Raw genomic sequence first — 21,081 nt, 5'->3', positions numbered from 1 at the left:
ATATCTGTATGTGTTCAATATTTTCACATATGTTTTAATCAAAATTACACACACTTTGTTCAAGGTACAAAATCTATCACTTTCTAGATTGCTTTGGTTGTATTGTTATCTATTTGTTTTGTTATTGTATGTTGTCAAAATATGACTGCACCACCTACTTTTAATTTTGGATTATGCATCTTATTTTGTTTTTGTTAATGTGATATTTTCATAGAAACAGATGAATTTGATCGGTTGAAAATGTGAAAAATATGTAAATCTAGTAAAAATCTAATATATGTTTATATGTTTGCAACTTTGCATTACACTTTCGATGTTGGTGTTAAATCGTGGATGACTGTTCATTTACTCTGTGTTTTTACTTATGTTATTCAGATATAAAATTGGGAAAATCTACTGAATAGGACAAGATAATAAATTCTGTTTTTGAATTTGGTTGAATACTCAAAGCCAAAGAAATAAACAAACCATATGCAGGAGAAACCATATTCAATTAGTTTACTCATGAATCTCAAATGAGATAATCCTGTTTCACTCTTATTACATGGCTAATTTATTCGTATTGTTTCGTGCATTTTTTGCAAACATTAGGAACCATTATTTTATATAAAAGAGGGGCGCTTCAGAAGTATGTGTACCAATATGGAAGTAACTAATATTGGTCGCCTACTTTACATCAAGTTGTGTGAAGGGACGGAAGCCTATGGGCAGGGGTATCTTCACTTGACTAACACAGACAGTCCCCAAACTTGTAATAGAACTAAAATAAGGAAAATCGGAATAAAATTACGGCCTAACCCTTACCTGGTACACACACTGCATTCCTGTGTCCATCAACTTGTCAATATTTTGATGGATTTAAATGCATGCAGAATGTACATTTCAAAACATACTGTAAACATAATTTGTTTTAGCATGCAATATGAGACTTACATTATTAATTATTGATGCTTTCTGACAATTTAAAACAAACTAATCTCCTTCTAACAGATGAAGAAACAACCAAAACAGAGTTGCAATTACGTCAAATTTCATCACCGCTTGGTTTGCAATGGATTGAATTAGGACGAGAACTTGGTGTTCGAGAAGATCAAATATGGGAAATACAAAAAGAATGTCAAGATGCTGAACCAGGACAAAGAAGTTTCTGTATGCTGATGATTTGGCAAGACAGAAATAGAAACAATCCAAAAGCAGGTGAAGTTGTAAGTCATAAGGGGCAAACTTGGAAAAGCTGCTTTGAGAAAATGAATAAAAATGTATTGCGATTTGTAAAAAACTAGGATACCAATTTTAGGAGCAGCTATTTTTTACCCATACTTGAAAATATATATTCAAATAAATTTTTTCAAAATTTACAAATTCCATTTTGTCTTCAAACCCTGGTTATTTATGTTTGATAGTGAATAGCATACAGTAGGTTACCATGAATTATGAATTTATTCACATTTTTTCTTGTGAGTGTTTCAAATATATTATGTGTTTAGTTATTAAGAGTTTTTTGTTAGAAATTATTGTCAATTTTTTAGTCAGGTCATCCTTTGGTGTTAAGATTTAGGAACTTTACTTCTTCTCACTCTAAGCACAGTAGAAATAAGGTTTGAATTCCTTGGAGGAGATGATTACCCATGTGCAATAGGATCAAAGCTCCTTCCACAATCCATTTCCTATGCATTGGAACTAACTGTAATCACAAAAAAAGATAGTTGAAAGGCTGTGATTTGCCACATGCTTGAATCATCTTGTGTCTCCTGTTACCCTTACGTTTTGATAAATAAAAGCTCCTATCCTGTGAAATTCTGAAAAACTAACCACTCTTAATCTCGTTGTTGTGTTGCCATTCCTGTCTTAGCCTGTTGATAGCTGTAATTTTATGTTATTTCCATTCAATTATTTTGTATTTTATTCAATTTTTGACGCCCCCAAGCCTTTCTATTCAATGTTTTGAAAGCTCTGTTATTTTGACCCAAGTTGGTATATATTAAACTGAGCATATGCTCATCCTTACTGAGCATTATGCCAATATGAGAAAAGATTTTTAATTTTACCAGATGAAGAATTGAAGGAAGCATTGCAGAAAATAGGACGTCAAGATCTAGTGAATCGCATGGAAGAAAATGCTGATTTACCTTCTTATGAATCAATTGTAGTTGAGAAACGAATGCTACATGACAATTCAGGTAATTTATATTTCTGTATTCTTCCATTTTATATTTTCTGTCATTTGAACTTCCCTTTTTTCTATATTTGCTAGTATATAAAATTTGTAAAATGATAAATGGATGAATAAAATATGTTAAAATGCATATAATCAATTATCAGTTAAAAATCAATTATCTCATCTGAACAAATCCATTATGTCCCTTGCTTAACTATGATTCATCATTAGCCTATATTAATGTCTCACAACCTTTTTTCTAAAGTATTTCTCTTTGCTTATTTAAACCTCTTTATATCTGCCGTGCGACTTAAAAAATTGTGTTTCCGCTATTCGATCAATCTTTCAATGAAGAATCATTGACTCATGATATACAATCCGCACCCTGGCTTTTCCTGCAGTTTGAATTTTTTACAATATGTCCATAAATATGTATTTAAATATACTAATTAACTAAAAGACACCTACACCGACTACGAAGTAATATTTCTGAATCTTTTTAATGAAAATAGCTCAATTTCTTCTGGGTGAGGAATTAATGTCCGTTTCGAAATGCTGTCTTACATGATGATATTTTATAATATTGTTCATACTATAATCAGTTAAGTGTATCAATGTAAGGCACTAATTTTTTTTTTCTTTTGACATTACAGTATTTGGTGAACTTGCTGATGAACTTGGATCTCCTCATTCAGCTCATCCTCATATAAGTTCACCATATCCATTCACTCCTGATTCACAGCTACGGAACGGTCATCATACACCTGAAAATGAGGTGATTTTTTTTCAAAATTGTTTAACTATGTAAATATAACATTCACATCGCATAAAAACTATTATAATACAAGTTTTGCATTGTCTTTGAATGACGATAATAATGTTGTATTCTGCTATCGTAAGTAAATGCGCCTTACCTATGGACAAAACTCCAATCCAAGCAATTTATTGGTACACCTGAATCGTAAAATACGGTTACCTGGTGGGCAGGTGGGCAAGTTGTTTATACTTGAGATATTTAACGCTCTATAATGCCAACATAAGTCTAACGTTAGCCTTTAGATTATCGCTGTCAACGTTATCAATACTATTTGAGATTTAAATTGTAAATTTTAAGCTAACACTGTCAGACAATCAAACAATAGCACAATCGATGCTAAGTACATATAAACAGCTAATGTTTGATGACAAAATTTAAATGCTTCACATCATTTACATCATCTTTCCAGTTGAGACATTGTTGCGCAAGAGCTAAATAACTATAGTTAGTCGATGAAGTAGCCGGAAAATAAAAAAAATAATGTTATTTTCAGGAAAACAAAGTTGAAAGCAAGCAACCTGCACCTCTTTATTCGGTACAAAGTGATGATGAAGATGATCCTAATAAACCACATTTTGTATATGTTCAAGAAGGTATCTCATAGGCTTATTGATTTCATGATTTTTTTGTCAAAAATTAGTAGCTTAAAATAGAAAGAAGGATTGAATCTTTTTATGAAGCTCATAATCAGGAAATATGGTTTCCACTTCAAAAATCATCTTTCTGTTATGCATCATTTTTCCCAAAAAATTTTCTTAATCCTAAGTAGTGATCTATTTGACAGCATTGAGATGATAATTCAGAATTTGAAAAATAGTGTTCATGGCGGATCAATATAAAACAATTTTCTTGCATTTTTATTACAGATTTATCAAGCCCGAGTAAACCAGATGCTGATGATGTTTTTCAAAAGTAAGTGTTGAACAGAATGGTAGATTGGTAATTCAAATGACTACTTCAAAATTCAATTTTGGTCCATGTTCCATTCGAATCTACTTCACTGAAACATTTCCATTATTATTGGGCTGATGCTCTTTTGTATGGTTTGTTTTTTGCTGTAATTCATTTTATATAATATCGTTTTATAAATTTCAATTACAAGCAAAATGGCCAAGAGAACATGATTTATTAAATTTCAACTCGTCATCAAATATGAATGCAAACTCTTTTAGCTAAAAAAATGTCTGTAAGCTGGTATTGTTTTACCTACTTACACAAAGTATCTTGTTTTGTTAATTGTTGATTATGAAAATGAAATATTTCTGAATGAATGAACTGCAATTGATATCATATTCACTTATTTAGTGATGGAACAAAGTCGAGTCCTACGAATGAAAGTGAAGAAAAGGCAGAACTACAGAAAGAAATTGAAGAAAAATTAAAGCAAGCAAAAATTCAAAATGGTAAGTTGCGCAAATTAAAAAACCTTTCAGAAACTTTTCACATATCGTAATTGTTGAGAATCATTTTTTTTAATTGTTTCAGATTACCCAGAGTCAAATGATGCGGTCAATACTACTGAGGTAACTTTTTTATTTTTAAATTATGTGTTATAATTTGGGTAGGCTTCTCTTCGAAAATAAAACTTTTATATTTATTCCGGGGTTAAGCAAAGCCAATAATACGGCTTAATCATATGGCGAACCATGGCCTCTCGTTGCTTACCAGTCCATGTCCAGTATGGGATTAGTTATCCAGTTATTTTTTTGAGTTGCATGGACTCGATGGTGGAGAAAGCCATATTCGACAGGCGATTAGATAAAACAACCAACACCGACAAGAAGTTGAATTTTCCTCTTGAACATAGTTATTCCCCACAAGATTCAAACCTTCAAACTCAGCACCGTGGTCAGAAGTGTGACGCCAAACAGGTTCCTAAAGCTTGTCACAAAATTCCAAACTGAGCCTTCAATACTGAACTTTTAAGAACTTGAATAAAATATTGGTGCTACATTCAGCGTTGCTGGATATCATATTCGCTTGGTTTTGACTCCAGATGAATAGATTTTTAAGATAACATCACTTAACACTTTGAAGTAAAACTAAAATATTTTTACTACTTTAATAAAATTGATTATATGTGTTTACAAATCTCGTTGGCTATTACAATTACGATATTTGATAAGATTTTAAGAAAGTTTCAAAATATTTTTGTAATATAGAATTACACATTGACAACTGTAAATGAAACCAATGACAACGGTACTACAAAAGTTAAAACAACAACAATAATACGGACAATGGTCATTGATGCTGATGATGACAATAATGTAAGTCTTTCAATGTAAATATATTAATTATTAGACCTCAGCAATGTTTTTTATATTACTATTTACAATGTTTTTTATATTATTATTTGCATCTATTCATGCAGGCATTAAATTGAGCATTTGTTACCAGTTAGGTTCATGCCCCATCTAAATAATGTATCTCTCACATTTACTTTTCATAACACCTTTTACAAGCAGCCACCTATATACAAACGTGTGTTTGGATTGGTCTTTTCTAACTTTTTATAAAGCTTCTTACCTAGCATTGGGGGCTTGTGCAGGTCAAGGGCTGTATAAAAAATGGTAATCCCGTAGTGTGTGTACCAGGTTAGGGTTAAGCCATAATTTTATTCTGATTTTCCATATTTTAGTTTTATTATGAGTTCGGGGACTGTCTGTGTTAGCCAAGTGAATATACCCCCTGCCCATAGGCTTCTGTCCCTTTACACAACTTGATGTAATTGCGGTTTCAAAACAAAAGTGTCGATGCAATATTGTAATATTTGAGAATTGAAAAACTTCATACAGGTCGAAATTCCTGAAGCAATGGTCACAGTTAACAGTGAAGATGGCAGAGTCATTGAAGTAACAAGACAAGTAACCAATCAAATCGTACAAGAAAGCAACAGTAGTGATCAGTCATCTTCAAGTTCTGAAAACGAATGATTATCTGAAGAAGGTTCGAGATGATACAATAAATGATGAGATGGATTTCATAACTAAGAAAAAAATAGTCCTTATCTCAACATTTGGATAACATTTTCACATGAAAAATACAAACATTGGAAAGATGAGGGCTTTTTATTTCATTTTGTTGTGATAGTTTTTCTCTGTGATAACAACTTTATTGGACAATAACATGTTACTGCAAGGTTTAATTTGTTGAGTCTTGGATCCTTGCTGGTCATGGTGATATGGAATGGGATTGTACAATACGAATGACAACGATTGGCAATTTTTATTGATTTTCATATTTGCTTTTTTTCTGCAATTTTAAACTGCTGTTTCATTTGCTATAGTTTATAATACAACTTTGAAAAGATGTAAAATTTCATTGCAAAAATGCACGGTTTAAAAAATATTTCACAGATAAAATATAATGCTAAGAAAACTTTGCTGTGATGAAACCATGCTATCTCGAAACATATATCATCTGACATTACCAATGAGTACAATTCTTTATTTATTTATTACATTTTATAAAAGTTTTCTCAAAGTACAAGCAATTGATTGATAATCAACATTGAGAAATTTTAAATTTTTTTTATATATGATGGAATTTGACGAGATAAAACAGACATTTTTTTTGCCATCAAATCATTGAAAAGCATACATGGAATGGAGAAATACTGTCATCAGACGAGTCTTAACAGAACAAATTGCACAAGGAGTGAATACCTAATATGGAACTCTAAATTTATCATATCGTCTAATGTCTGCCATTACCTGAAATGATTTTTCTTTCAAATATAATGTTCCTTTACCAAGCTAATACATAAATGTGTTTTGTGGCGACTGAAAAACTCTATCTGGTGTAGCTTGTGTTTAAGCTGAGAGAAATCTCTTATTATTTTCGCGATCTGACATACTGTAACCCCCTTGCTAACTCGCATATTTAAGATAAAATTTTGGTGTTTATGTCACAATGAAAAGCTGAAAATAATTTTGGATTACCATGACCTATTTTGATGGATGTATCTGAGCTTAGTTCGGTTTAAAAGGTAAGATTTATGTAATGCTTACTAAACAACATATATTCTAAATTTTATTTCAAGTGCATATTGTTTTTTATTAGTGCAGTTGATATGGAAATATCATACATTTTGTTGATAATTATTAGATTCTGAATTCATTTTATGATTTTTTTTAAGAATAAATCATGTTTGATATTGTTCAAAGCCATGCATGTATGTATTTATCGAGCATTAATATATGTCCAATATGAGCATAAGCAGTGCGATTCAGTCACAAAAAATGTTCCAATATTGTTAAGAAAAGTAATTTCACTAATTTAAATACAAATTCATGAGAGAATGTATAATTAGGGTAACTTGCAGTGCTATGTTTGCGAGTTTGCACAAAAATTGTCATCATCAACATCAAAAAACGTACGAAATCTTTCCTGACTGGAAAACACTGCTCTATGGAATACTATATGTGGTGTAGCATCTAGCAGTCGTATTTAAAGTGGACATTTATTTTAAAATTGGTGGTTTTATGCTTCGCTGTGCATTTCTTTTACCAATCATGTCAACATTGTCGAGATAAATGCGTACTTGCTTATTGTTTTAAACTTCTTTTATTACATGTTGTAATTATGAGGTTGCAAATTGTTCTAAGTTGTATTGCTAATAGAATCATGCCTAGCAGATTGTTTTTCTTTTAGTGGGATTTGCTGATTGGTGTTTTGGAGAGATATAGTCAGAATTAAACATCATATCCAGCATATAGTACTTGGCCGGATCTAGTATTGAAGACACAGGCAATGTTTTTTCTCTGTTATCAAGCATTTTTGAAGCTTGATCAATTCATTCTGGTTGTGCCAATGATTACAGTCTTTTACGGTTCATAAGGCGCACTTTAAAACCTTTTTTTTTCTTCAAAAATTGATCGTACTCCTTGTCGGCCAGTGTGCCAAATGTATGGATCAGGGAGTGCTCAATGCCTACATTTAAAACCAGTACCGGTATTGCAAGTAGCATGTTTTTAGTGCCAGTCAATAAGCCTCCGTATATTCTACCAAATTCTGCCGACATTGAGGCTACAAAGGGGCTGGATTACCATTACCAGTATGTACAAGATCTACTACCCGTAACCACATAGGAGACAGTCATGTTGTCCTTTCTCGAGTCCACGCTTCTGAAACAAACAACTGGCTAACTAATCCCATACCCGACATGCACTGGTAACCGGACGAGAGGCACCTCTCCCCTGGGACAATTCAAAAAATGTGACCGTACTCCTAATGTCTTTGAACTAAACACATTTTTTATATGCCATGACAACAAGAAAGCACAGCTTGTCACTATTCATAACTTGCTCGTTTGGTTGGGTCACTGTGAACCTTTCTGATGGTCTGTAACCACTAATATTCCTGTGTTTCCTGACACTTCTAATTTTACAAAAAATTGCCAAATAACTTGAGTGGGAAAAACAATATAATATTGTTCCTACATATATAAATGAAGCATGCGCATGAAAAGAAAAAAAGTCACAATAAAAACGTGCAAAAATTAGCAGTTTTTCCACAGTGCAGATTAGATGAATAATGACTTATAATACCAATACTATCTCGTAATACCAATATCTAATACATAAACCTATATTTAAGAAAATGCAAGTATGAATTGTGATGCAAGAAGGGTTGAAATTAGAAAGAGATAATTTTTTTTTTCACAGTATTTGATATTGACCTTGGTTACAAACATGCCTTCACTGTGAGATACACATATATATATTATACTTAAACATAAATATAATGTAGTGATGCATATAGTCACAAATGTTATAACCAGGCAATGAAAAAAAATTCTGATCAACAAATTAATGGAACACTTTCATTTCTTGTAGATGAATTGTCAGAGCACTGCCATATGGTAAAAATAAATTTCAGTCTCGGCCATATTTTCGAATTTATATGTAGCCTATCTAATAAAACAAGCCTATCTGGTGCCAGCACTATTGATGGTCGTGGAAGTTTTGAAACAAAATTACATGGTTATTATTTTCTCAAAGCCTTCTCTTCATAAGATGCGTAACTATGATATTATTAATACTAATCACACATCAATTACCTTGGATGTGGGTTAAAATATTTTCGATGAGATTCTATCATTACTATCAATTTTTAGAGAAGTTCTTGCCGAATTTAATAGAATGCACAATACAATGGGTTTATTAAGTTCATGATATCTGTAGTATAGATACAGCAAATGAAGAAGTAATATGGAAAGTACAATGAGCAGAACAAAACCAGCAATAAATGAATGGTTAATATATATGTATGTATATAAGGTTCATATGGATTATAATTCAGTAACAATTATGCAGCTGCTTTCACCATATAAAGATTGTTCTGTTTGATGTAATTAAGGACGCTTGGAATCACAAGTGAGCTGGCATCAGAAGATCCAGTCATTATGGCTTTTCTAAACAAAAAGATAGACCTGATAAAAAGCATGCCAAGCCACATATAAAGTTTATACAAGCAAAACTTGCCATCGCTAGTTTTACCCAGTGAATGTTACAGATAATTCCTGGTATTAAGTAAATTAAATCCATCATTGTCAAAAAACAGAAACTGACAATAACTCTTTTTTTAAATGAGATTTAAGTTGGCTGCTACAGACAGGCTTGAAATAATATCCAAAATATTTCGAGATTAACTAAACAGGCCTGATCTTTTCAGCCCAACACATTGCGACAGCACTCTACCGTGAAGAATTTACAAAAAACAACACAAAACTTCGGAAACAAAATAAAAATTAAAGTAAAGTGTGTTCTGGTAACAGGACAAAAAGCCATTTTCGTCAGATGATTAATCCTCTGTCTTGGTAGCTTTGAAATATGAAAATTGAAAGGGTATACGAAAAAAAATCATATTTTGAGAAGGCTTCTTTACCTGCATTTTGTTGAACTTATATGAGCAATATCCGGATGTTTCGTGTCATTCACTAGTATAATCGTTCCTGAAACATTTTGTGTTATATTATGCAACCGATCCAATGCTTTTCTCATTCTGTCTGCTCTGTCATTATTTGTATCTGGAGACAAAGATTCATTGCCATCTGTATTATGACGCGGTATACACACAATGCCATAATCACTGACAATTTTCTTGATCTGAAAAAAAGGTCGGATAGGTAAAGAGAAATAATAACATTGTTACTGGTTTCCACTACTGAATAAAAGTGACGAAACGATATATTTCTATATTACATAGATCTCATTAAATCATTTTAATGAAAAAATATGATCCATTAGAGATGAGGCACAGTGGAAACAATCATATGCAGAAAAGCATGACAGAATGGAATAATAAGCCTAACTTGCATACTCAAATTCTTGAAAACCCACAAATATACACTACAATTAGAAAAACATACATGCTCTTCTTTCCATAGACCAGGTATGGCAAATGATTCTAGTAAATCTCCACCACACAACAACATGATCTTTGTTCTTCTCAAATCACAAGCAGCCCCATAAATCATGTCACTCTGAAAGATACAAGAGTAAAAAATATGAGCTGTAACGAAGCTCTAAGGAAATATCTAACAATCAATCGAAGCGTTTTTCTGTTACAAATCAATCAGGTTAACGAATAAATGAAGGCCAAAGCAAAGTAGCACGGGTATCCAATCTTTCACAGTACCGATACGGTACAAAAGTAATAGCCTTCCAGCGACAACAAAAATGTTAAACCACTGAAAATTTGAAAGCAATTGGTCCAGTAGTTCGGTAAATTTTTCATAACAAGAACAAAATAAATTTGAACATCAACAACAATAATAACATAATACCATACATAATGATAAAAAACAAATCATGCTTTTGCCCGGAATAAACAGAATGAATATTACTTGAAATATTCCTCAAGACTGACAATTTTAAAAACATAATATTCTTGGTTGGTGTCTGATAAAAATATTTATTACACTCTGACGACACTTAGTCAAAAACCACTAACATTGTTAATAAACACTAAACACCCCTTTTATGACATAAATAATTAACAAATCAAAGACAATATTAACAGATGCGATATTTTCATAGATTTCATAATGCGAACTAAAAAGAACCATATATAATTCAATTATTATTTGTTATTCCAATCTAATTCAAGTACAGCATGAATTGTCAGGGGAAATGAATATCAATATGCCTTGTTGTAAATTGGAATGGGGTGCTTATGGTTTTCATAAATCATTGAAACCTGTATCTTCAAAGGTATGGGTACTAGCCCAGTACAGGGCTTATCAAATGAGCACTCATAGGGGTAGATAGTATATCTCTCTGGGTAACTCGAACAAAAACCTTCACTGGGTACCATTAACAATGACTACATTAATTGGATCATTAAAGTTTTAGAATCACTAGTCAAGTCTAATCTAACACTGTATTCACTATGGCAATATCTAAAACTGATATGATGTTGAACTACATTGAGGATCTTAAAAACATAAAACTATAGAAAAACACCAAATCTTCCAGTACTTACAAATTTAGTTCATCATAAGTATAGTCAAGTTGTAGCATGACATAGCTTTCCAACGAAATAGAAAGATATATAGCACAGCTAAACAGGGTTACAGAATTACAATGTTTAATACAGACAACGATAACGTCCACACAGAACATATTTGCAGTGACCACACAGACATAGATACTGCGAACCTTGTGTGCATCAAAGGCTGTAGGTCTAGCACAACACATTCGTCTCAAATTTTGTCCCAGCTTGTCTAGAACAATTCCTAAATCATCAATTACACTTGAATTAATTAAAAAAGGGACCCATATATAGTCCACATTATTTTTGCCATTTTTTTAATAAGATTAAACAAAAAATAAAAAAAAATTCGGTTCAGATCAATAAGTCCGGGTCTATGATCATTTTACGTTCTATCTTCACCCAAATGGACCTGACCCCATGTACACACTGAAATACTTTAGAACAAGACGAATCATTCAAAACAGTGGTTCCCAAACCATGGCCCCCGGGCCAATTATGGCTCGCGTAACGATTTAATATTGCACATCGAACTTAAGCAAAATGGTTTAACTGTTCACATTTTTCCTTTTTTGCGTTCTACATACCGCCAATTGTTACGTCATTAGCACAGTTTAAGAACGTATATATTCATTACAATTCAATTATACCAGTATCTTAATTATAGTACTGGTTCCGGTATCGGCCCCTTGTGGGTGCCCCCTCTCCTGGCCCTCAAATATCCTTCCGCTTCTAATTTTGGCCCCTGGTCAATTAACTTTGGGAACCACTGATTTAAAAAAAAATTTGATGACATAAAATTCCAACCAGTACATAACAGTCTGATTTAAGACCGTAAAAAAAATGACACCCAAATATGAAACTTCACTAGTTATTGATAGGGCAATCTACAGTATTGTGACGATCATTCTGTGTGCAGATGGTATTTTGCCCCACATATGTAACAGACTCCTAATCGCTCATTAAGTCAGGTTGCTTTTGTGATGTGTCAAGAGAAAGATACCACACATAATGCATATTATATCCCTCTGAATTTAGCTCCAATTAACAAAGAAAAAACCTATACTTTTAACTAGATAAAAAAACTTACCTGTTTTATCAGGTAAACTTGGTTCAGATGCCTCGTTCAGTTCTAACTGTGCATGACGATCATAAAATGATTGTTTTCTTTCAAGTGGAAAAGATGATGAAGACAGTACTGAACCATGACCACCAGCTGAACTTCTAATTGGATATGATACAGGATAATGAAATATTAAGTCACTTCCTGGTTGAAGGGTTACGGCAACCTGAGTAAATATATATATAACTTTTATAGGTACTCCTGAAGGGACCTTCAGAAGTATGCGCACCAAGATGGTGCACAACCTGAACATAGTATGTGTGTACCGGTAGGATTCAGGTTGTGCGACATCTTGGTGCGCATACTTCTGAAGCCCCTCCTGAAGTATGTGCACCAAGATGTCGCACAACCTGAACCCTAACCTGGTACACAACCTGAGTTCAGGTTGTGCGCCATCTTGGTGCTCATACTTCAGGAGGTCCCTTTTATATTTCTGAAATCGAATGAAATTTTTCTACAAGTTTCCACGAAACAAAACAGATCACCTTCAGTATATTTACTCTCAATTCGACCAGGGGCATCCAAAATAAATTGAATTTTCAAATTAATTTAAAATTAATTATACTCAGTATTTCAAATACTTATTTTAAAAATAATTTCAAAGTTTTATTTAAAAATTTAACATTTGATCAATCGAAACCTCAGTGTGACAAAAAACACCTTGATGTAGGTTGTGAATATTGTTAAAAATACAAAATCAGCATCATTATTATTAATTGTTCATTCTCAATTCAGATTAAAAACATAAAATATTGATATAAGCTACAAATCATATCACAATGTATTCCTTGTGAAAGGAAAGTAGAAAAGTAATAACCAAAATTAGATATCAAAAACGATATTTGGTGTATGTCCGAATTCTGTGAAGATACCATACTTGCATTGGCAAACAATTATCTATCTTCTTTTAGTCTAAAATATTTCAATACAAAGTGCAATTTTCAACTTAATCATAGGTCTCACTTAATCTTTGTTTTATCATTTGTTATGATTTTAGAATCCAAAATAAACTGACGCTCTTACACAAACAAATTTTCATCAATATTGATAATTTTACTTTTGAATCATACACCAAATCATAAGAACCAAAAATGCAATTTTAAAATTTTTTATTGTTGATAACAATCACTGACCTGAGTTGGACTGTATGGTGATCTGCTGCCACACCTCTGTGGAAAATTACTTAATCCATAAGTGTCCTAAATATAAAAGTAATGTCAAATCTCTCATACCATATTGAATATTACAAATATATCAGAAACAATCAATTTAGAAAAAAAATGATGTTTCTATAATATTATGAATTCAATATAATAAGACAGAGAAAATGAAGATTTTTTACTTGAATTATTGATGTCATTCTGTATTTAGCCTAATAAGTTTATTTCTGATAAAAACATGAGAAGTCCACTAGTCTAAATAACTTTGAATGCAATTTAATTTTTGTAACTGCTGTAAACGAATTACCGTATATACATCTGTTTCTTTCAGTATAATAACTGAAAAAAAGAGTCTGCCGAGATGACAATGAATTCTCATTCCAGAATTACTATTGCTGTTTTGTTTTACTAAAATATGCGTATTGTTTGTGTCAGAAATAATATTTTATTTGTTCATGTCTATGCAACTTAGAAAGAAACATGAATTAAAAAACAAACCTTTATTTTTTCTACTTGATGTTGTAAAACATTGATAGTCTCGACATAATCATCTTGATCTGCCTCCCATGTATCAACACTGAAAAGAGTGTAATATTATGTGACAAAAAGTTCAGCCAATCAAGGATATGCATTTATTTGAAGGTCAAAACAACAACCGGAACTAATAAATTTTATTGAAATATATAAATAAATTAACATGCAGTGAAACAAACAATAATATCACAATCATGGAAATTTGTAAACGTGCTTCACTTCATGCCACGCATAAATAATTAAATTATTTTACACAAACATCACGCAATTAACTGTGAGTAATATTTTTCATCTTCTAACATATCAGAACTTAGTTTATCAATACCCGGTTATAAACAATATAAAATGGAATATCAGATAAAAATTTTGTGCTCCAAAATTTAAAATTTACAGAAGTACAGGAAGTGGAGGTAAAAGTAAAGGAATCGCCTGAACTGATAAATTGAACCAGATATTGCTTAAAACTAAATTGGGCATAAAACATAAGTTTTTTATAAAAGCGCATTATTACCAATTTTTACTAATTGTATACAAATAACAAAATATAACTAAAATCACTATGGAAATTTATTTCAAATTTTATTTAAAAAAATGAATTTATTAAAAAAAAATGTACTGAGATAACAAAAATTATTGTTTCAATCTTGAGAAACCCATTTCTAAAACATAACTTATCAATGAGTTGATTATATTGAACATTAATTTCAGATTTTAGAACCAAAAAAATTCTTGAATCATTCAAAACAAAAAAATAATGGCAATATAGCATTCTGGAATTGTTGTTGTTAGTATGAACAGTGAGTGAGAAAGTCCAAATAATTACATAACACAAGTAAATCTAAATTTTATTTTGATAATTTATAAATTCCTTAGGTCAGAAGGAAAGGTGAATAATAATGAGACCCGGATGAATCAAAAAAGAGACACTGGTGTAAACTGAAAAACTTTAAGAGCTTTTTGAAGAGTAATTTTGCAATAGCACATAAAATATTCATAGCATATTGATCACACGCCGCTAGGAAAGCATGCCACATGCATGAGAGTTTAAAGCATGAGAGTTGGAAGTCTCATGGAAAATTTTAAACTAAAAAATATATATAATTTTTACTACAATTTCATGGTAATTATAATAAATCACTTAGTTGAAAGATATGAAAATTATAATTTATAACTAAACAAAATTCACATGGGTCAATTTCAATCAATCAAAATTAATCATTTAGGCGAGGAAGTAATAAAATTGTGTGATGATTGCGGAAAGATCAGTGAATTTTAGTCTTGAAATCAAACAACCCAAACACCCCATAAAATGTTTATAAAAAATGTACACAATGTCATAAATATTTGACATAATAATATGCTGCATGATTCATTATTAAAAGATAGTGATAACTTAATGCTGAATTCTCAAGCGGGGGTAAATATACCCCTGAATGGTTTAAATTATCATGGGGAATAAATTAGCATAGTTTTTTGCCTTACTGTAGGTATGTGAACTCAAGACAGTCGATTTTGAGTATCTACATCAACAATTTTACATTGCTATTTCTCTTTCCACAGCATTTTATTTTTCCCAATAGTAATTTATGAAACGTGTAGGAAAATACAAATAAATAGGAAGTCAATTTTTCTTTGAAATTTGTAGAAGGGGAGAATGACAGAAGCTTCAGTGTGTGTTTGTTACAATTTACTCTTGGTATATGATAAGACAATCAATGTGTAAACCAGATACAAACAACCATTTTTCATATCCATTTCTATTATATAATTGCTAGTCTGCTACTTACCTTAGCCATGAATATCTTTGAACCGCAAGTTTGCACATTTCTATCCTGTGTTTTGCTGGTAAGAGCCCTGGTTTCTTATAACCATCATGAACAGGTGATAATACTCCACCAATTACAATATGAGTTCCCATTCTCTCCAAAAAACTTCGAGCAATTTCTAAAGAACAAGACATAGGACAGATTGATAAACAGATATAAATAACTTGAATCAATTTATTTTATTCAATTATCGAAAACACAATTTACAAAGAACAGGATAAGATCACTCATATAAAGGAAATTGTTCATCTTGTTGACTTCCTTTATATGTCAAAATCGTGACTTGAGAAATTACTCAATGTTAAGATGTCTATACAATATAAATAAGATATCACTCAACTGACGTCTGACTTTTATAACAAAAGGTTTATAAAATGTAATGATGTGTTCAGTTGAACGAGGTGGCTATTTTTCATAGCTATATCTAGAAATTCTGCGTATAACATACAATACCAAAATATGTAAAGAAGCAACAATTCTTCAAATACAAAATGTTTTTTGAAAATACATCAAAATTATAAGGAAAACACTTCGGGGGCAATGCATCTATATTTCTTCTGATTTTGATTGTATTTTTCAATGGCAGTAGTCCAAAATGCAAACCATGAACATCCAAAAGTACCAAGCAATTTTTTTCTTATTAATAAAGTTTATTCCCATAAGCAAGAGAAAATATATAATGTATATTAGTCTGTAGAGAACCACAAAATATTCCTAAGCATTATTTCAGACATATTAAACAAGTATCTCTAGATTGAAATAATGGTGAATAAAATGGAACAACATTTTTCATACTGTTTGCATATCATTATTTTTCTTACCAAACATCTTTAGATGTCCAATCGTCACAGGGTTCAATGAACCACAGCACACCAGAACAAGAGGTGTTCGTCTTTCAAATGACATGATAAAATTCTGAGCAGCAGTACGTTGATCACATTCCGAGTAAAAATCAATTTGAATCAAAGTTATAAATCTTCATTATTAATCAACTATAAAAAAATCTACGGATTAATATAAGCTCAAACAAGTTTTAAATAGTTCAGTAGTTAGTATTTCATTATATCATGTCCAAGACAGTTTCAAGGCTTTTGGTGGAATCATTTGAAATAGCATGTATTAAGCTATGCCTCTTTGGATAGGCTATATACAGAGTACCATTTTTGTTCTGACAAGTAATTTTCAACCCTTTTTGTCCGCGAAACACGAAAAGACCAATAACTGCTTAAGACTTCAGTTAGAAAATGACCTAACAATATCAAATTCACGGCTACAGAAGAACTAAAGTACAAATAAAAGTTTTCAAACTTGGACATTAAAGGATTCGAAAGGTGCATGTTCTCTATAATCAGTCAGTTTGATATGTTACAATTGATCAGCACTGTTTATTAAGTTATTAGTGGCTATTTCATTTCATATGTTTGATCGTGAATATTACGCTGTGCAAAATAGATTTATCATCTATACATTTTCAGGTAGCGCTTGCAAATCGGGCGTGTACTTGCCAGGGAATCCAAACTGAGGCCTACAAAAGCGAATTATCCTGTTATCTGAGACAAGCTGTAAATAGCTAACTTAGCTATTTATCCCGAGGAAGAGGAAAGCCGATAAGACAGCTTAAGCATATAGCGCACCACGTCCTCCCGTCCGGTTACCGGCGCGGCGGTGTGGCTCAACGGGCTAAGCGTTAGGAATACGCTCGCCACCGCACCTCTAATCACTCTGCGTGGGTTCGCAGGTTCGAATCCCATGCAGGGATGGTTATGTGCGAGAGGATTGCTGGACTCCTCGCCGTCGTTGGGTGGTTCACGTAACCGCTGGTCGGTTACGGCTTCCTCCACCACCAAGTCCATGCTTCCGAAAAACAAACAATACAGTAAAAACTAATCCCATACCCGACTTGGAATGGTAACCGGACGAGAGGCCGTGGTTCGCCATATGGATAAGCCGTCTTATCGGCTTTCCTCTCCCCCGGGATAAATATGTAAATCCTATCCTATCCTACCGGTCCATGCCGGGTATGGAATTAGTTAGCCAGTTAGCCTACTGACTACTGAGTCATTTGTTACCGATGCATGGACTTAATGGCGGAGGAAGCCTTGACCCTGTGTCTGATCCAACCTTTTAACCGGAACGATTTTCTTCGTAAACGCTATGCTTAATCTCACCTCCCAACACTACCCAATCCCACTCGTTGACCCCATACCCGCTACCAGTTCCTGAACTCCATTTGTCCGAAAACCCATCTCCAAACCTCACCTGAAGTCCTCAACACTACTACCATGTCCCAACTATCCAAACTTTTCGATCCCATCTGCCTGTTTATACAACTATTACCGGTACTGTATTCCAGTATTCAGTGTATTAAAGGTATCACAACCTCCTGCTGTTCTGTGATTTATATTGGCATACCTAAGTACAAGGTAATTCAGTAATTAATATCCCACCATAGTTCTACTGGTTTCAAGTCAACACCATCACCGCCCTACAAATCTATTACCGTACATCTACTAGTGTCACTTCAACTACTGAACTATCTATCACTTAGCCACAAATCTAAAATACTACCTTACATCTGTAGTCTACATTCTTACATTACAAATTCATAGGTTCATATAACTTGAAATGATCGGGTTCTTGTAATAACATACGGTGGTGCCTACTTGTTTATTATAGAGCCTTGTTCGAAGAGATGTTACCAAACACGCAATTAGAAGATGAGAATGTTTTTGTCCGATAGCTGTATCCAATTTTATAAGTCCTAAGATACCGTAACGAAATAATTTATTTCTACACAAAAGGCATAACAGTTGTCTGCGTACCAGTGACAGCTTGTTTAAAGCCTTGCACAGGTTACTCAGAAAAATGTAAGACATATACAATGGGAACACTTTATGGAAATGGATGTTGTGTCATCCTGATGCGTCCTCATTGTTGATAATGTACAATTGCTAATACTGATACACATTCTTTCCAATCCGCCCTCGTTGATAATGCGCCATTCTCAATGCGACGTCACTGATCGTATTGCACAGTTCCTTATACTGTAAAATCAGAAAAGTACTCCATTACTCTATCCAACGTAAATTGTTTTTATGGACAAATACGATATATCAGCAGTTAAAATCGGATAGTTATCAAATAGCTATGTTCCATATATGTCCGCTGGTTCCATTACATTTGAACCCACGTACATTTGAACCCATGACAATTTCACCTGTATGCTATTGCACCTATGGAATTTTTTTTGTTTCACGGATAGTTAAACCCATACTAACCCTAACCCATGGGTTTTAGCACCCGAATATAGATTGAACCCGTGGATATACGCATGGGTTCAAATGTACATGGGTTCAAATGTACGGTCACCATGTCCGCTATGTTTCTACTAAAATGGCTATGTCCGCAATGACCTTACTAAAATGGATATATTTATAAAAACCCTATTTGTCCATACTAAAATGGCTATGTCCTCACTAAGATGACTATGCCCACTATGTCTTCAGTAAAATGACGATGTCCGCTATGTCCTTTCTAAAGTTCCGACATATCCCTACTAAAATGGCTATGTCCATACCAAAATGGCCATGTCCCTTTCTAAAATTGCGATCCCGATATGTTCCTACTAAAATAGCTATGTCCCTACTAAAATGGATATGTCCTCACTACAATTACGATGTCCGCTATATGTCCTTTTTTAAATCCCGATATGTATATATATACTACTAAAATGGATATGTCTCTTATAAAATCGCGATCTCGATATCTTCCTACTAAAATGGCTATGTCCGCTATGTCCTTACTAAAATAGATACGGTATGTCCTTTTTGAAATCCCGATATGTTTCTACTAAAATGATTTTGTCCCTACTGGAGTGGCTATGTCTCTTCTAAAATCGCGATCCCTATATGTTCCTACTAAAATGTATTTTCCCCTACTAAAGGGACATAGCGAAAATCGCTATTTTAGATGGGATATAGCCACTTTAGTAAAAACATTGCTTGTGTAGTAGGTACATAGCGGACAGAGCCATTTTAGTAGGGAGATATCGATATCGCGATTATATAAAGGACATTGCCAGTTTAGTAGTGACATAGCGGACATATCCATTTTAGTAGGGACATAGCCATTATAGTAGAAACATATAATATTCGTGATTTTAGAAGGGACTTAGACAGATTAGTAGGGACATAGCTATTTTAGTAGGGACATAGCCATTTTATTAGGAATATTTCTGGATCGAGATTTTAGAAAGGACATAACCATTTTAGTATAGTGACATAGCGGACATAGTCATTTCAGTGGGGACATAGCGAAAATCGCTATTATAGATGGGAAATAGCCACTTTAGTAAAACCATTTCTGGATCGTGAATTTAGGAAGGACATACCCATTTTAGTACAAACATAGCGGACATAGACACTTTAGTAAAAACATTGCTTTTTTAGTAGGTACATAGCGGACATAGCCATTTTGGTAGGAAGATATCGGGATCGCGATTTTATAAAGGACATTGCCAGTTTAGTAGTGACATAGCGGGAATATTCATTTTAGTAGGGACATAGAGCCATTTTAGTAGAGACATATCATAATCGTGATTTTAGAAGGGACTTAGCCAGATTAGTAGGGACATAGCAAATTTATTAGGAACATTTCGGGATCGCGATTTTAAAAAGGACATATCCATTTCATTATGGACATAGCGGACATCGCTGTTTCAGTAGGTACATAGCTAGCTATTTTAGTAGGAACATATCGGGATTGAGATTTTAGAAAGGACATAACCATTTTAGTATAGAGACATAGCGGACATAGACATTTCAGTGGGGACATATGACCCAAAATCACTGGGGGTTAGGAGGAAAAAAGTTTGATCTAGTGGAGGGTATTAGAAAGAAATTAATTTTTCTAATCACGCACATGCCTTTAGATTCTTGATAAAACCTTTCAGATGCCGACAAGAA

The 21,081-nt window shown here is 32.9% G+C and overlaps 2 protein-coding genes across 12 annotated transcripts in view; one reads left to right on the top strand and one right to left on the bottom strand.

Annotated features, from left to right (window-relative positions):
- LOC120344592 (uncharacterized) overlaps nucleotides 1-7,616 on the top strand; it is a 62,042-nt gene extending 54,426 nt beyond the window's left edge. For all 11 annotated transcript variants that reach the window (XM_078112756.1, XM_078112750.1, XM_078112748.1 and 8 more), the window contains 9 exons: nucleotides 991-1,197; nucleotides 2,052-2,180; nucleotides 2,812-2,933; nucleotides 3,469-3,568; nucleotides 3,842-3,887; nucleotides 4,281-4,378; nucleotides 4,461-4,498; nucleotides 5,138-5,245; nucleotides 5,774-7,616. In XM_078112756.1, coding sequence (XP_077968882.1) covers nucleotides 991-1,197; nucleotides 2,052-2,180; nucleotides 2,812-2,933; nucleotides 3,469-3,568; nucleotides 3,842-3,887; nucleotides 4,281-4,378; nucleotides 4,461-4,498; nucleotides 5,138-5,245; nucleotides 5,774-5,911 — 986 coding nt within the window. In that variant the 3' untranslated portion in view covers nucleotides 5,912-7,616. The remainder of the gene's footprint in view (nucleotides 1-990; nucleotides 1,198-2,051; nucleotides 2,181-2,811; nucleotides 2,934-3,468; nucleotides 3,569-3,841; nucleotides 3,888-4,280; nucleotides 4,379-4,460; nucleotides 4,499-5,137; nucleotides 5,246-5,773) is intronic.
- Nucleotides 7,617-8,381: 765 nt separating this feature from the next.
- LOC120345069 (nicotinamide/nicotinic acid mononucleotide adenylyltransferase 2-like) lies at nucleotides 8,382-17,105 on the bottom strand. Its single transcript, XM_039414457.2, has 9 exons — nucleotides 16,939-17,105; nucleotides 16,079-16,235; nucleotides 14,256-14,334; nucleotides 13,731-13,796; nucleotides 12,565-12,763; nucleotides 11,642-11,718; nucleotides 10,351-10,464; nucleotides 9,867-10,087; nucleotides 8,382-9,393 (listed from the first exon to the last, which is right to left on the bottom strand). The coding sequence occupies exons 1-9, from the start codon at nucleotides 17,021-17,023 to the stop codon at nucleotides 9,288-9,290; spliced, it is 1,104 nt and encodes a 367-aa protein (XP_039270391.2). The 5' UTR covers nucleotides 17,024-17,105; the 3' UTR covers nucleotides 8,382-9,287.
- Nucleotides 17,106-21,081: the final 3,976 nt, after the last annotated feature.

This window comes from Styela clava, chromosome 5, assembly GCF_964204865.1.
Source record: "Styela clava chromosome 5, kaStyClav1.hap1.2, whole genome shotgun sequence".
In the NCBI taxonomy this organism is placed as follows: Eukaryota; Metazoa; Chordata; class Ascidiacea; order Stolidobranchia; family Styelidae; genus Styela; species Styela clava.
Note: the sequence above shows the minus strand (reverse complement) of the source record. Positions and strands in the feature narration are given on the sequence as shown.

Coding starts and splice junctions, on each gene's coding strand:
- LOC120345069 (XM_039414457.2), bottom strand. CDS start 17,023: ATGTCATTTGAAAGACGAACACCTCTTGTTCTGGTGTGCTGTGGTTCA. Junction 12,764..13,730: donor CACCATACAGTCCAACTCAG/GTCAGTGATTGT, acceptor ATATTTACTCAG/GTTGCCGTAACCCTTCAACC. Junction 10,088..10,350: donor GTCTATGGAAAGAAGAGCAT/GTATGTTTTTCT, acceptor CCTTTTTTTCAG/ATCAAGAAAATTGTCAGTGA.